General features: G+C 51.7%; 1 protein-coding gene and 1 long non-coding RNA gene across 2 annotated transcripts; one reads left to right on the forward strand and one right to left on the reverse strand.

The window, feature by feature from the left end:
* The first annotated feature begins 1,547 nt into the window (after positions 1 to 1,547).
* On the forward strand, positions 1,548 to 3,736 carry LOC107297433. The gene is made up of 3 exons (XR_001549125.1): positions 1,548 to 1,559; positions 1,737 to 1,817; positions 3,419 to 3,736. It is a non-coding gene; the product is annotated as an uncharacterized LOC107297433 (long non-coding RNA).
* Positions 3,737 to 8,173: 4,437 nt separating this feature from the next.
* Positions 8,174 to 13,622, reverse strand: LOC107297434 (solute carrier family 2, facilitated glucose transporter member 3-like). The gene is made up of 8 exons (XM_015826797.1): positions 13,561 to 13,622; positions 12,919 to 13,159; positions 12,364 to 12,526; positions 11,540 to 11,727; positions 11,046 to 11,150; positions 10,465 to 10,566; positions 9,319 to 9,522; positions 8,174 to 8,760 (listed from the first exon to the last, which is right to left on the reverse strand). The coding sequence occupies exons 1-8, from the start codon at positions 13,605 to 13,607 to the stop codon at positions 8,545 to 8,547; spliced, it is 1,266 nt and encodes a 421-aa protein (XP_015682283.1). The 5' UTR covers positions 13,608 to 13,622; the 3' UTR covers positions 8,174 to 8,544.
* Positions 13,623 to 14,055: the final 433 nt, after the last annotated feature.

Raw genomic sequence — 14,055 nt, forward strand, 5'->3', positions numbered from 1 at the left:
CGGGGTCTCCTGGAAAAACCTCTTGGCCCACGCCGCCCCCCCTCCTTCCCCCCCCCAGGATGGCGGAGTTGGGGGGATTATTATTGTTATTAATTTGCCATCACAGAGGGTTTTATTTTATTAGTCAACACTGAGCGAAGAGCTAAGCCCAATTTCATTTACGGTTAGTCCTCGAATTACGGCCACGTGCGGGATCAGAATGTATCAAAAGTGGGTTGTTTTTTTTACTTTTGAAAAGGCAGCTGGGCTGGCTTTTTTGAGGGAAAAGAAGACGTTTCGCTTCCTATCCTGGGAGCTTCCTCAGGTCTATTGGATGGTGTGGGAGACGGGAGGGCATTTACTGATGGCCGAGATTCATTCACTCAAAGACCAGAATTTCCATCGCTAAGCGGTGTGATTATTGCAAGGTGCAATGTCGTGTGACTGCGTCTCTTAGCAACGGCCATCACTCCCTATGGCCGTCGTTAAGCAAATCCTGCCAGTCCTCAGCCAGGGAGCCACCCCGATGCGGGCCGTTGATGGGCTTGGCCCATAATCCTGCCAAATAGCCTTGTGATGCCCGCAGTGTGTGTGTGTGTGTGTGTGTGTGTGTGTGTGTGTGTGTGAACTTGTGTAGGAATCTACACAAATCTACACTTCTGCACAAGCCTTCCTCCCCCCCCCACACACACATCAAATCCTCCTTTCTCTCCTAGGCCGCAGCGGTGGGCCCGGAGGACCCGGAGGCCGCCTGGGGGAAGAGAGGTACTTAGTCCACCCCACCCTCCCTCGGGGGGGGGGCAGCAGGGGGGGCGAAGGGGCCTTTTCCCCACAGGATGGATGCTGCAGCCCACAAACTGGGCTCCACAAAAGCCACCATCAAAACAAACTGGGGCCACTCTGGCTATACGGGGGTGGGGGGGATGGATGCGAACTGTAATGCTTTAGGGGTCAGTGGAGGCCGGCCTCTGGCTCCGGATTAGCCCCCTCGCTCGGCCAGACAGCCCCTCCCTTCCTCCTCCCTCCTCCGTCCTTCTGGCTCCAGAAGCACACACCTGTTCTTCCCCTCCTCCCCTCCCCTCCCCTCCCGCCCTGAAGCCCCCCCCTCAGCCTCGCTTCCTCCCTGCACCCGCTTAGCGTCCAGCCTTCCCCGTAAAGTTTCCTTTCGCCCTGAAACTTGGGGCAAGAAAGGAGCTGGTCTCCTCTGGTCTCTGCTAATCCGGGGATGGATGAATAAACTGGCCAGGCTGGAGGAGAGGGTCAAGAGGTCCCTGTGCACCTGTCCGGCCAGCCCCCTCACACACACACACCCCGCTCACTGCCGGATGCAGGACCAGCCCTTGCTCTGCCCCAAAGGGACCCCCCCTGCGTGAGGGGGCTGTAGCAGCTGTCCTGCCCCCAGGCAAACCAGGGCCGCCCCCTCCCTCCCGTGATGGCCAAAGTCCGGCCCCTCGGGGTGGGGCTCCCTCCCTCCTTGCTTTCCCCCAGAGAAAACAGGAGATTGCAGAAAGAGGCACACTGGATTCTAGCTGAACCTGCACTGATTTATTTGTTTTTCTTTGCCTTTTGCAGAATACAAGGTAAGGAAAGCTCCTAAGGACATCAAAGCATGTTGAAATTCAGCCTTTTCGCCCCAAAGGCTGACTCCTGTCTCTCCTTTACTCCGTGTGAAAACTGAGCAAGTATGTACATCTCTCTAAAAATGGCGGCAAGGAGCCCGTTCTTCCAGGACTCAGACTTTCCCCCTTTCCTCCCAGGTCTACCCGTATGAAACCCTCATTGTCACCAACCGAGTTCGGGTAAAACTACCGAAGGATGTGGACAGAGCCAGACTGGAGGTAAGGAAGGAGGGCACGGTTACCCTGGAGATTAATTGCAAACGGGAACCGTAGCAAGCCCATCTCACAGAACTTCCAAAATTGGTCTTAGATGGATAGATTTCATTTTCTTTTTTCACACTGGCTAAGAAGTTGTAAAGCTACAACTTGGTAGCTGTTCTGAAGAGGGCCAGGTTAGAAAAGAGTCTTGTGTGGGATTTGAGAATTGGCATCTGATCTAAGTAACTACACACACTTTGATGGTCTCTAAACATTTCAAGACCTAAACTTGCTAAAAAAAAAGAACCCACCGCTAGAGGACTTTTTACTAGGACTACATTTCAAGAATGGATGTTTTTAAAGGTTAATAACGGTGTAATTTCACAGGCCGTGCCATTGCCTGGAAGGTAACAACAGCCTTGAGCTCAGCACAGGTGGGGGTTCCGTAGCATTTGCCAACTATTTGTTAATTTGAAGAACTGTGAAAAGTGACTAAATGATTAAAATTCCAATGAACCTTATAAATGTAGGTCTCTCTCACACACACACAAACACACACACATACACTCACACACACACACACACACACACATACAAACAAGAAGTAGAATTGTGGTCATGTGACTGAAATTCCAATATGTAATTCAAGGATACCTTCACATCTTAGACGTTCTATCGAACTCTCTCTCTCTCTCTCTCTCTCTCTGTGTGTGTGTGTGAGTGAGTGAGAGAGAAAGAAAGAGAGAGAGAGAGAGAGAGACTGCATTACAGTCAGTGAGGGATTCCCAAATTGACTAAGGTGTGTGGGTACTTTCTTAAGTATGTGGTAGAAACGGATGTTTCCAAAGCATCCAGTTTTGATCACCACGATGTAAAAAAGATGTTGAGACTCTAGAAAGAGTACAGAGAAGAGCAACAAAGATGATTAGGGGACTGGAGGCTAAAACATATAAGGAACGGTTGCTGGAATTGGGCATGTCTAGTTTAATGTCAAGAGAAGGACGAGGGGGAACATGATAGCAGACTTCCAGTATCTCAGGGGCTGCCCCAAAGAAGAGGGAGTCAAGCTATTCTCCAAAGCGTCTGAAAGCAGGACAAGAAGCAACGGATGGAAACTAATCAAGGAGAGAAGCAACCTGGAACTAAGGAGAAACTTCCTGACAGTCAGGACAATTAACCAGTGGAACAACCTGCCTCCAGAAACGGTGAAGGCTCCAAGAGTGGAAGTTTTTAAGAAGAGACTGGACAGCCATTTGTCCGAAATGGTATAGGGTTTCCTGCCTGAGCAGGGGGTTGGACTAGATGACCTCCAAGGTCCCTTCCAACTTTATCATTATTATTATTAAGTCTTCCAAGGGCCTGTTTGTGAGCCAAAAGTTTTCCTCCTTCCCTCCCTTCCATTTGTACAGGCAGCTTCCTCCGGAGCGCGGGGGGGGGGACCCTTCCAATGCCCTGTGGCCTAAGGAAGCCGCCTTAACCCGCATCTGCTGTTCTTGCTCTGTAGACAGAGGTTGTGGGTTGATCCACAACGTTGCAGTCCCTTGGTTTCTGGTCTGCTGCGTAACGTGGATCTCGCCTGCCTCTCTTTGAAGTCCTTACCGTGTCCGTTCTCTGTCTCCAAGCACCACCTCTCCACCGAGGAGTTCCAGGAGGTCTTCAAAATGAGCGTGGAACAATTTGAACGACTTGCACTTTGGAAACGCAACGAGCTGAAGAAAAAAGCTTTGCTTTTCTAGCCTGCCCGGAACTAAAGAGAAACGTGCTTCTTGACGTCGGCCAGCTCCGTCCGTCCGTCCGTCCTTCCACCACCTGCGCGCACCTGCGACTCCCCTCATGGCGCTTCACTGTATTTGGGCAGAGAAACCGACCCCCGCGGGAGGCCCGGCTCGCTCTCGCTCCCCCCCCGTCCGGCCAGCTCATTAAAGGGTGTGACAATCTCGCTTCCAGTTATTGCTTTATTCGTTGCTCGCTGCAAAGGCAAAACCAAACGCGGTAATCTCAGATAGGAAAGAAATAACCGTCATTTTGACCAAAGCGAAATACTCGGCCACGGTCTGGCCTCTACGTTTTTGGACTCGTGAGCAGACCCCATACAAAGTCAGAGTTGATGAAAGGGGGAGGGGGGCATCCCCCAGGGGGCAAAATGAAGTAAAATAAAGCCAATGTGAAAAAGATCAAAGAAAAGCATGACAGAAACTCACTCTTGCCAATCATTGTGTGTGACACCTTTTCAGAAATGAAATAAAATAAGAGCAAATCTACACTGTTACATTGTGAAATCTAATTTTCTCACATGCCAACCGGTATTTCAGATGCAAAGTACTGTAAAAAACAAAAAAAATATTACAACTAGAGTGTAACGTAAGTGTGTCCAGATTGGCAAAATACAATTCTTCTTAGCTATACTTTATTTAAAACATGTGAAATGTTTGCATTTGTGGAACGAAATTCTCCTAAATTTAAATTCTAGGGATTATATAGAAATTCTGTATTTACAAATAATAGTGCATTCTATTATTGTGGAAAAAGTCATCTGGCTGTGCAATCCTGGCTGTGTGTCCTCCTGTTTTGCTCCACCATTTCACACTGACACAAAACATGTAATTTTCTGACACACACGTCAGCATTCCCATTAAATGTCTTGTTTAGTAACCCACCGCTCTCTCCCCGGGTCGTTCTCCCCTCGCCTGGTGGGGTTGCTCTAGGCAGGGAAAGGAACTCCACATTTGGCCCAAAGACACACACACACACACACACACACACACACACACACACACACACACAGCCTTGTGGAAGGGCTCATTCCTGACCTCCACTTTCCTGCACAAGGAGCTTTGCGCCTGGCAGGATCAGGTGGGGGGGAGCATGAAGGTGTTTGGAGGCTCCAAAGGCCCGACTGGGGCTGCCATCCCGGGGCTGCCTTCCCACCCCTGCTTCCAACTGAACCCCTTGGATGCTGGGGGTGACGCCCCAAGGAACCATCACAAATAAAACGTGTTCCTTGCATAATTGGGTGGGAACAGGGCTCTCGTGGGGACCCAGTGAAAAAGTTGGTGAAAACCCTGAACAAACGTTGCCTTGATGCTCGGAGTACCCTTGATTAAACAAAAGGAGATTAAAATCCAAAAGGCAGATATAACTGAATGTGTAGAATGGAGACCCGAGTCACATGATTGGAAAATGACAGTTGAAAGATGAAGATAGCATTTGTTGAAAAGGAACCAGCCTGATTGGTGAACTTAGTCCATGCTCTGGAGCAGTGGCTCTCATCTGGGCAAGGGGGGGCCTGGAAACCGCCAATCTGACTGCCCAGATCCAGAGAGAGATTCAAACACACAAACCCCCGCTTCCCGTTTTTTTTTTTCTCCCATCGGGTTTTTTTGGGGGGGAGGAAAATGCCCAATGACTCTTGGCTTCTAAGCAAACGAGGGAGGTAAGACGTGCCAAATGCCACAAATGCAGGATTTTTATTTTATTTTAGCTTTCTTTGAAAACTTTTCTTTTTCTAATAAAGCACGTGTGTTGTTGTCATTTTGGGAGAGATTGTTCTAAAGGGAGACAGAAAACCCAATTTCAAAGATAGATTTCTGTGCAAGGGTAAAGTTTGACGATGCAGCTGTCCAAATGCCAAGGCCAGAAAGCTAATGAGCTCTCAGAAGTTGAGGGAAAAGAATAAGGGATGAAGAATTAGGAATAAAAAGACCACAAGGACCCTGGAGACAAAGCGGTGGGAAATGTCCTGTGCTGGACGAGACCAACAATGGTCTGTTTGCGAGGGCTGGTCTGATTTGAGCTCAGGACTTTGGGGGGGGGGTGTCACCATAATCACCAAATCCCTTCCTGCTGGGCATTTTACCATAATCAACAGCGTTCCTTTCCCAACCGAGTTTTCTTCAGAGCTGAAGCTCCAGAGAAGCTTGTGGGGAACCAGAATCAAAACCAAACGGGTCACAGACCCCCCTTTTCCAAGGAGAACCAGCTCCGCGATTTGCCCCATTCCGCAGCTACTGACTGGCCTGCTCTGGGACACGGTGCAGCTGGCAACACAGTGTGTGTTGTGTTGTGCTGGCAAAGGGTGGCAATTGCAAAGCCATAAGTCCCTCAGCCCCCCCGCCCCCCCACTTTCCTCCCTAAGGGGCTTCCTTCTCCCTCTGCGCTGTGCTCGCCTTCATCCTGCCTGGTGGGGCTGTTCAGACAACCTCAACCACGAAGGCCATTTTGCAGGGAGGATGGAGTCATTTCTGCCCTTCTGGGCTGCGAATGGAAAGACAGGCAGGGGGCTGCGGGGGGGGGGGCTCTGGCGAAGGCCCTGCTAGGCTCAGTGGGGCCCTATGAACCTGGACAGGTAAAGCCTTGGCCTTTTCTTTCAAATGTAGGAGAAGGAAAAAGTTAAGATTTGGATCAATAAAGACAGAAAGGTCCACATCCAGCCAAAAGTTTTGTTTTGTTTTATTATTTTTTTAAAAAAAAATGGCACATTCACAATAACATTTATAAAACTCCTTGGAAATCTTCACCACACAAGAAACCAAAAACTTACACACATACTTCAGGTGTGGAATACTTTGCACTCCCCACAGTGGGCTAAATAAGGATATATTTTTTTTAAGTATTCAGAAAAACAAGGCAGGATGGAGATGAGGTACAGATTTGTGAAGGAAGAGGGGGGGGAGGAGGACAGCGGAGAATGCAAACTATTCCAGAAGTCGGTTGAAGCAGACAGTCAAGCCACACTCCAGAAACCATGGTCCCCTGCCCATCCTTCCCTTTTGCCAGCTTCCAATTAAACCAGACATAGACACATCCAGGAAGATCGCATCTTTTGCGCCGTATCCCCCGTCTACCTTTCAATCTTAGCCTCTCTTTTACAGCCGTGTAGCTGCCCAACATCCCTCCCAGCAGAGAGAGGCTGAGCTGGAGAAGGTGGGTCCCTTTCCTGGCCGGGAGTTTTGTGACCGTCCCGGAGAAGAAGCAGCGTCCCAACAGAGTCACGGGAGGAGGGGGGGCCCAGGAGGGTCTATTCCAGACCCCCGAGGCAGGTTCACACCCCTGGGAGCTCTTAATCCAGACTAGGACTTTGTCCCCTGGCCATAGAAAGAGCAACCAGCAAAGTCACTTCACATTATATAAATATATATCATTTAATTCTTTAATTCTTTCCAATAAATAAATAGATCAGGAAAAAACTATACTTTAGTTCTTTTATTTGATAGCTTTGGTCTCTTAAGTTCCTTCACCTGAAGTCTTAGCTGCCTATTCTTCATCCTCAAAATTTCGCTTTTGATTTCATCTAACAACAAAAGATTGCAAAAATACACTTTAGCAAATAACATCTGTTTTTTTTTTAATGTAATCATATCATAAAGGAGGAAATTAAATCAGTCACCAGAATCGGTAGGTCAAAAGTGTCTGGAGAATTAAAAATGCTCTAGATTGCCTTCTTTACAAGACAAAGGACCACTCCAGGGATGTCTGGGGGGGGGGCAAAAAGGTCAAGGGCTGCAGCTGCACCATTCCAACGCTGCCCCTTTAAGATAAATGGGGAAGGGCACCCCCTCAGGAAGTAATTGGATGGAGGGGGACCCTGGAGAAGACCCCCAGCCCCAGGACCATCTTGGCCATCTTGCTGTTTATCTAAGCCCCCCCACCCCCGAATGGGCGCTCTTTGGGGCTGGCACTAAAATGCTGCCCTGCCCCTCCGTTCTTCGGGAATTCAAAGTCTGCAGCCCCAATTGTTAAAGTGGGAGAGGATGATGGGGCCCACCGTCTTTGGTCCCAGAAGGCACCCCAGCCCCTGCCTTTGCCGTCCCTCAGACCCCATCAGGGACCCCCCCCCTAGATGCCCCAGGCAAGTCCTTCCGGGCAGAGGACCAGCTGGCTCCCTGGGATCAGAGCCCGGCAGACAGAAGCTCTTAGGGAAGGGGTGCAAACCCCAAGGCTCCCCCTCCCCCACCCTATCCAGGCAGGCCTGGGGTTCTCCCCAGTGGGAGGGGCAGGTCTCCCTCCCGACTGGCAGGACCTCCGCCCTCCACCTGTGTTCCCCACGCCATGCCTTTAACTTCCCCATTTTCAAGGGACCCTCAACGGCTGGTTCCAAGGGTGTCAGCTGGGGGGGTCCCCTTCTCCAGACTCAAGGGAGGCACCACCCACCCTTGGTCTCTTTGGTATCCCACCATCTTTTTTTTTAAGGTCATCTTACACTTATTTCTAGTCTTTATACTCAGAGGAGAGGAATATTGCATAAAAATAAATATTTCCAAGCAAAGTGACGTAAGGAATAAATTAAATCTGGCAAATAAAAAAGTAGTTCTGGCCATAATTTCCCAAACACAAAAGTAAACCACCATTTGACGAAGTGGGGCAAAATGTCTCTTTCCCTGGCATTGAAGTAAATTCCAGTGTGTTGCACTTCACCCTGCAGGAAACACTGTAAAACATCGGGAGGAAGGGAGGGTTAACTCACAAGGAACTGGCCTCTTAAGACATGAGCGACCGACACAAAAACGGTTTAGCCTCCACGTAAGGTAACGAAGGATTCAAGGAGCTCCAAGGGCCGGCCGTCCCTCAGTCCTCCAGAGGTACGTGGCCGGAAGGAAGGAGAACGGCAGGACAAACAGCCGCCTTTCCCTTGTCCTAGCGGAGCACTGAAGTCCCGGCAAGGACCAGGAAAACACACGGAGGACTTGGGGGGGTCACAGCAGTGGTTACAAGGGAGAGCTCCTTTCAGAGACAAGCAAGGATGGCGGGATTAGGCATTTTCCTTGGGCTGAATGCTAGTTAATTCCACCATTGAGCTCTTGTTGCCAGTCGCTGGAGCAAGGCCGTTTGCGGTTCGCCTCTCAAACCCACTGGAGATGTCTTCAAAAGTCCTGCCTTTTGTCTCAGGGACTTTGAAGAAGGTGAAGAAGAAGAAGAAGACAAGGAAGGCAACGAAGATCAGGAAAACGTAAGGCCCACATAATTTCTGCAAGGAAGATGATCAGAATGTTATCTTTGCTCTAAGACAATGGGCCTGAAAGTTCACACGTACAATAGCTCTGGTCTGCAAGGTGCAAAGGGTCAGGGCCCGGTCTTTATTCAACAGCCCACTTTCCCCCCTACCAAACTGAAGCATCACCTCTGCCACACCCTGTGACACGGCCAGACTAGACTGATGGCGTGCCGTAATGAGAAAGACCTCCTTCTCTGGGCCACCGAAGGACATTCGAGGAGCAGGAAGTGGAAGGATAAGGACCTCCTATGGTTTGGTTCTTCATGAGGAGCAGAAGTGAGAACTTTGCTCCAGCTGATATTTATGCACAGCCTCTCCTACTGGGCTTCAGCCGAGCAATGGACTGCAGTGAAGCAAGTTCTCCCTCTCAACAGCCGTTCTGACAACAGCAACCTGCAGTTCTTGGCCCCCTTTTAGTGCTTGTCGTTTCCTCCTTCTATTCCCCACCTGACGGCCAACTTCAGGGGAAAGGAGCAGACCTCACTGTGTTCACACCAAGCCCACAAAGAAGGTCCAACGCGGAGGCCTTACCTCTGCATAGGGGAAGAGCATGCCCACCAGGAAGTTGGAGGCCCAGTTGCAGAAACCAGCCACCGCCACAGCTGCAGGACGAGGGCCCTGGCTGAAGAGTTCGGACACAATGAACCACGGGATCGGTCCAGGTCCAATTTCAAAGAGAGCCACAAAGGCAAAAGTGGCAAAAATACTGACGTAGCTGATCCACCTCACTATGCGCTGCAAAAACAGAGATGCGGAGTTAACCGTTTGTAATCCCAGGGTAGCACTGGTTGATCCCAACTCTTAGCATCTGCTGACCCGGGAATTGATCAACCAGGAACCTTTCTTGGGTCAGATGGTCCAAGAAATCTGCATAACTCCAGATTTCCTTGGAGAGCAGAGATGAGCAGCAACCAGTTCATTCTTATTTCTGGCCTTGCTTGGCCAGCAAAATATTTTAGTCAAAAAAAAATGGGAAAAGGGCTTGCTAAATTTCCACCTTCTGCCTCTCGATAACTACGATAGTGCTAAAGCAACATCTGGGATGAATATGGACTGTAAGGTATTTAGTAGGTCTAAACTCGGCCCTGATAAGACCATTTTGTAATAGGCATTTGTCCATAGTGGACATTCATGATTGTCTTCTTTGGACTATCACCACATCTTCCCTGTTCTTCTCCCATGAGGGTACAACAACATCTAATGAAATCTCTGGAGCCCATAGGGAGTCCAAAGTTCAGTTGGAATTTCAGAAACTTAAGTTTGTACAAAATGCCAAAGCTAAATGATCGAGATCAGAAGAACATTGTCCCACCCTAGCTCATGACCTCGATTTTGATTCCTGCATGCCTAAATCGCTTGGGAGGAGGACATCTCAAGGAGTTCCTGTTCTCCTAGGAACCACGTGGAAGGGAGTCTCTTGTCTCTAAGGGGCAGCTGGGCAAAGTGACCTCAATTATCTTGTTTCCCAGCTAGATTGTACAATCTGTGACTGCCAGGAGACTTGATTAGAAATCAGTGGTTTTCCGCATGGGGATGAGGAATGGGGGAGGGTAGAACCCCCTAAGATATGTAAGTCCAGACACGAAACTGCCTCCGTCCTCTTTCCTCAGGGTGTGTACTTCATTTCAGTCCAAACTGGGAGGGGGGCTACCAGGAAGCAGAAATGCTGCTGCCTACCTTCAGCGCCAAGGACACCGTCATGATGGTTGCGCAGACAGCCATGCCCCCTAAACCAATCAGGTGCAGGGTCCGACGTCCCGCTCGCTCCACAAGGAAGAGCTGCGGAATGGGGAGGGGACACATAAGGTTGCGGTGGACAGCAAATCTCTCTGCAACCGTAGGAACAGTCACCAGAGAACGGTAAAAAAAACTCTCTGTGAAATGGTAAATTGGATCCCGTTGCTGTGACCGCTACCCTTAACTTATTGAACCGCACCCTCTGGAATCCCCTCTCCACACAGCGGTCCAATGTGGTACCACACTTTAAAGGCAACACGCACACGAGCCTTTCGTGATCGTCTGGTGGGCACCAGAGTGTGTAATGCCCATCTTAAGGCCATTCTAGGTCAACATGTCAGCCATACTCGGGTGATCTAAGCCCCATCCTTTTTTAACATAGTGGGTCCCCACCCCCACCCCCCAAAGCTGCCCCTGAGGCTAGGAACATTTTCTCTGGCAAGTCCCTCCAGATTTCCAAGAGGATCTTCCGCCTCAGGCCCCCACAATGCAGGGCGATCCCATCCTTTATCACCACGTACCGACACCACAGTAAAGACGGTGTTGACCACGCCGGCCCCGATGGTGGCATAAACTGGTTGCTCCACTCCAGCATCTTTGAAGATCCCAGTGGAATAGTAGAAGACCTGCGAGGAAGACCGAGGGTGGAGGGCGGTGCTTAGAACCGGGAGGGAAATTTGAGCTCTGAGCACACGGCACCTGCTGGGGGACGGGTGAGAAAGGGAGGACCCTCTTTCACCCCAGTGAGCGTGAAACAGGAAGCCAAACAAAAGCGCCAGGTGCGTCCACAGGAAGATCCCCAAACCCACAATGTCACTGTGCCACTGACCCCCTGCCCTTTTGATCCATGCAACAGAGGGACGGCTTCAATGGCACGGTTGCAGCGGACATCCTGGCCTTTTGAGTTCCCCTCTTATGGCTGCTCCCCTCCCTTCCCAGGGAGCTCCTCCCATCTCCCGCCAGACAAGTGGCTTCCAGCAGGTCCAGCATGGAGACTGGCCCTTGGGGGACCCACCGCGTTGATGCCCGAGAGCTGCTGCGAGAGTTGCAAGGCGATGGCGATGATGATGGCCTGGCGGTAGCTGGGGGAGCGGAAGAGTTCTGGGATGGTGACTTTCTTCTCCTGGGACATCTTGGCGCTTTCCTCCTTCATCTCCTGGATGTCGCTGGACACGTCCTGGACACCCCGCAGGCTCTGGAGCACTGAGGGAAGGAGGACGTGGACTGGGTCAGGCGCTGGAGAGGGCCCATCAGTTTTGTGCCCAATCTATTTCTAGGAAGGGTTCTCCTTCCCTGAACTACTCGTCCTGCCCAGGTAAGGACAGGAGCCCCATTCACTGGCCCTGGAGATGACGGATGGCTAATATTCCAGTCTTTCGTGGCCAGGGAGGAGAGGCTTCTGCACACACATGGACTTTTGTGTGGTGTTACATTCCAGCGTGCCAGGACCTCAGCCTCAGAACAAGCGGAGAATTGTGCCTGCCGGTTCAGAAGAGGGGAGGCAAGAAAGGCAGAGATCCACCTTCGGAAACAACAGAGAGGCCTCCTGTCATGAGCCCTCTGCGATCTGGATGGAGCGGCCGGACCGGCAGTGAAATCTGTGAAGACTCCGCTGCCGTTCTTTCAACAAGGAGAAAAGGACAGCCAAGTTCTGAAGGCTGCTGTGCCCTTCCCAGGAACCCTCTTCCTAGCAGGTATTATTTTATCAAAGTCTTCCTTTTCACCGATCCTTTCACTTACTGCTAAAATGCTTTTGGGGTTAGCACCTGCCTGGCAAAATGTTTTGCTAAAACAGGTGTGCCGTTGTGCAGCTCTGCAGGGCTGCTGCAGGACGAATACCTTTGACGGCCTTCTCTTCCTCCATCTTGTTGATGAGCAGGAAACGGGGGCTCTCCGGGCAGAAGGGGAGGGCCAGGAGCTGCAGGAGGGCTGGGATGATGGTGAACCCCAGCAAGACAGGCCAGAGAGTTTCCGTCCCCAGGATAACATGCAGGCCGAAGATCTGAGGCCAAGCAAGAGAGAGAGGGGCACAAGGGGGGGGGGTGTCAGGCCCCATCCCCAGAAACCGAAATGCGAGGAGGGAGGGAGTCAGCCGGGCAGGATTTCCTCGGAACCTCCGGAGAACCTCCTTGGGGCTGCTGAGACTCAAGAGATCCTTGGCCTTCCACAGACTGAGCAGACCCAGAAGTCCCCCTGCTGCTCCAGATCCCACGGAAACTGATTTAGCTGAGGAATCCTCTCCTGCTCAGCGCAATCACCGCCCACAGCGGATCACAGAGCATCAATCTCTTCCCCAGGAAGCCAAAGGGCCAAGTGAACACGCCCTGGCCTCTCTGCCCTGTGAAGGCAAGGCCGCCCAACACAGCCACACTTCTGGGACGAGGGCTCGCTCACCTGGCCCACCAGGATGCCCACCACAATGCCCAGCTGGTTCAGGGTGCCAAAAGCCCCCCGCAAGGTAGTCGGGGAGACTTCACTGATGTACATGGGCACAAAGCCAGTGCAGAGGCCACAAAAGACCCCAACGACGAAGCGCCCGATGATCAGCATCTCCACCGCCTTGGCCAGCTTGGAGAAGCCCATCAAGATGCCAGCTGCGATGGCCAGAACGTTCGCCAGCAGCATGGAGTTTCGCCTGCAGAGGGGGGAAAAAAGTTCGAGAGAGAATTGAAAGAAGCATTAGAAAAGGTCAGAGAAGAGAGGGGGGTGTCTCTGGGTGGGGCTCCAGCACAGCATCCGAATTCAGAGAGCAGCCACAACATCTCAGGGCTTCACCAGTCTCTGGGACAGCCACGATCTGCCGGTCATGGCACAGAGGTGCCCACAGGGGAGGCCCAGCTGGGCTCCCCTCCTTGGCACTGGCGCCTGGTGCTTGAAGGCCTGGTCTCCTAATGGCTGCCCTGGGGGGGAGCTACCCCAGGCCCTTCCCTGGCCAGACTCAACCCCCAGCAGCTTCACCTCAGGGCCCCTTTCAGACCTGGGCCCCCGTGCCCATTTCCTCTCCCATGCCCCTCTTCTGTGCCAATCCTCACCCACCTGCCAAAGCGGTTGACAAAAAACCCGACGGAGAAAGAGCCAATCATCCCTCCGACTGAGAAAATGGACACCGAAATGGACCACAGAGCGGTCAGCAGTCTATCCGGGATGTAGTGTCCCGTCCGCTCTATCCAGGTGGTGTTGAAAAAGCCCTTGATGATCTGCAAGGACAGAAAAGGGAGCTCCGGGTTTCTGAACAGGAAGAAGAAAAGGGGGGGAAGTTGAGAGCGGGTGCGGTCAGCTCATCGGGGACGGCCAGGAGAAGAGGAAAAGCACCAAGCCAGGAGGCCTGGCAAGTTCCCACGCCCAGAGCAGGGGTGGCCAACCGACCCGGCCAAGCTGCCCCCAATGTGAAGACCCCCTGTGGAGGAGGAGCTCCTGGCCAAGCCGAGGCTCCCCGCTGCCTCCTGAAGAGGCGGCCTTCCAGCAAAGCAAGGCAGCGGGGAGACTGCCCATCGTTAGGCCTGCGGTTGTGTTCACACAACTTTCCCAGGG

The sequence above is a fragment of the Protobothrops mucrosquamatus genome, unplaced genomic scaffold, assembly GCF_001527695.2.
Source record: "Protobothrops mucrosquamatus isolate PMUCROS unplaced genomic scaffold, P.Mucros_1.0 scaffold3305, whole genome shotgun sequence".
NCBI lineage: Eukaryota > Metazoa > Chordata > Lepidosauria > Squamata > Viperidae > Protobothrops > Protobothrops mucrosquamatus.

Coding starts and splice junctions, on each gene's coding strand:
- LOC107297434 (XM_015826797.1), bottom strand. CDS start 13,607: ATGATTGGCTCTTTCTCCGTCGGGTTTTTTGTCAACCGCTTTGGCAG. Junction 12,527..12,918: donor TGGGCATCCTGGTGGGCCAG/GTGAGCGAGCCC, acceptor GCTTGGCCTCAG/ATCTTCGGCCTGCATGTTAT. Junction 9,523..10,464: donor CGGTGTCCTTGGCGCTGAAG/GTAGGCAGCAGC, acceptor CTGTTTTTGCAG/CGCATAGTGAGGTGGATCAG.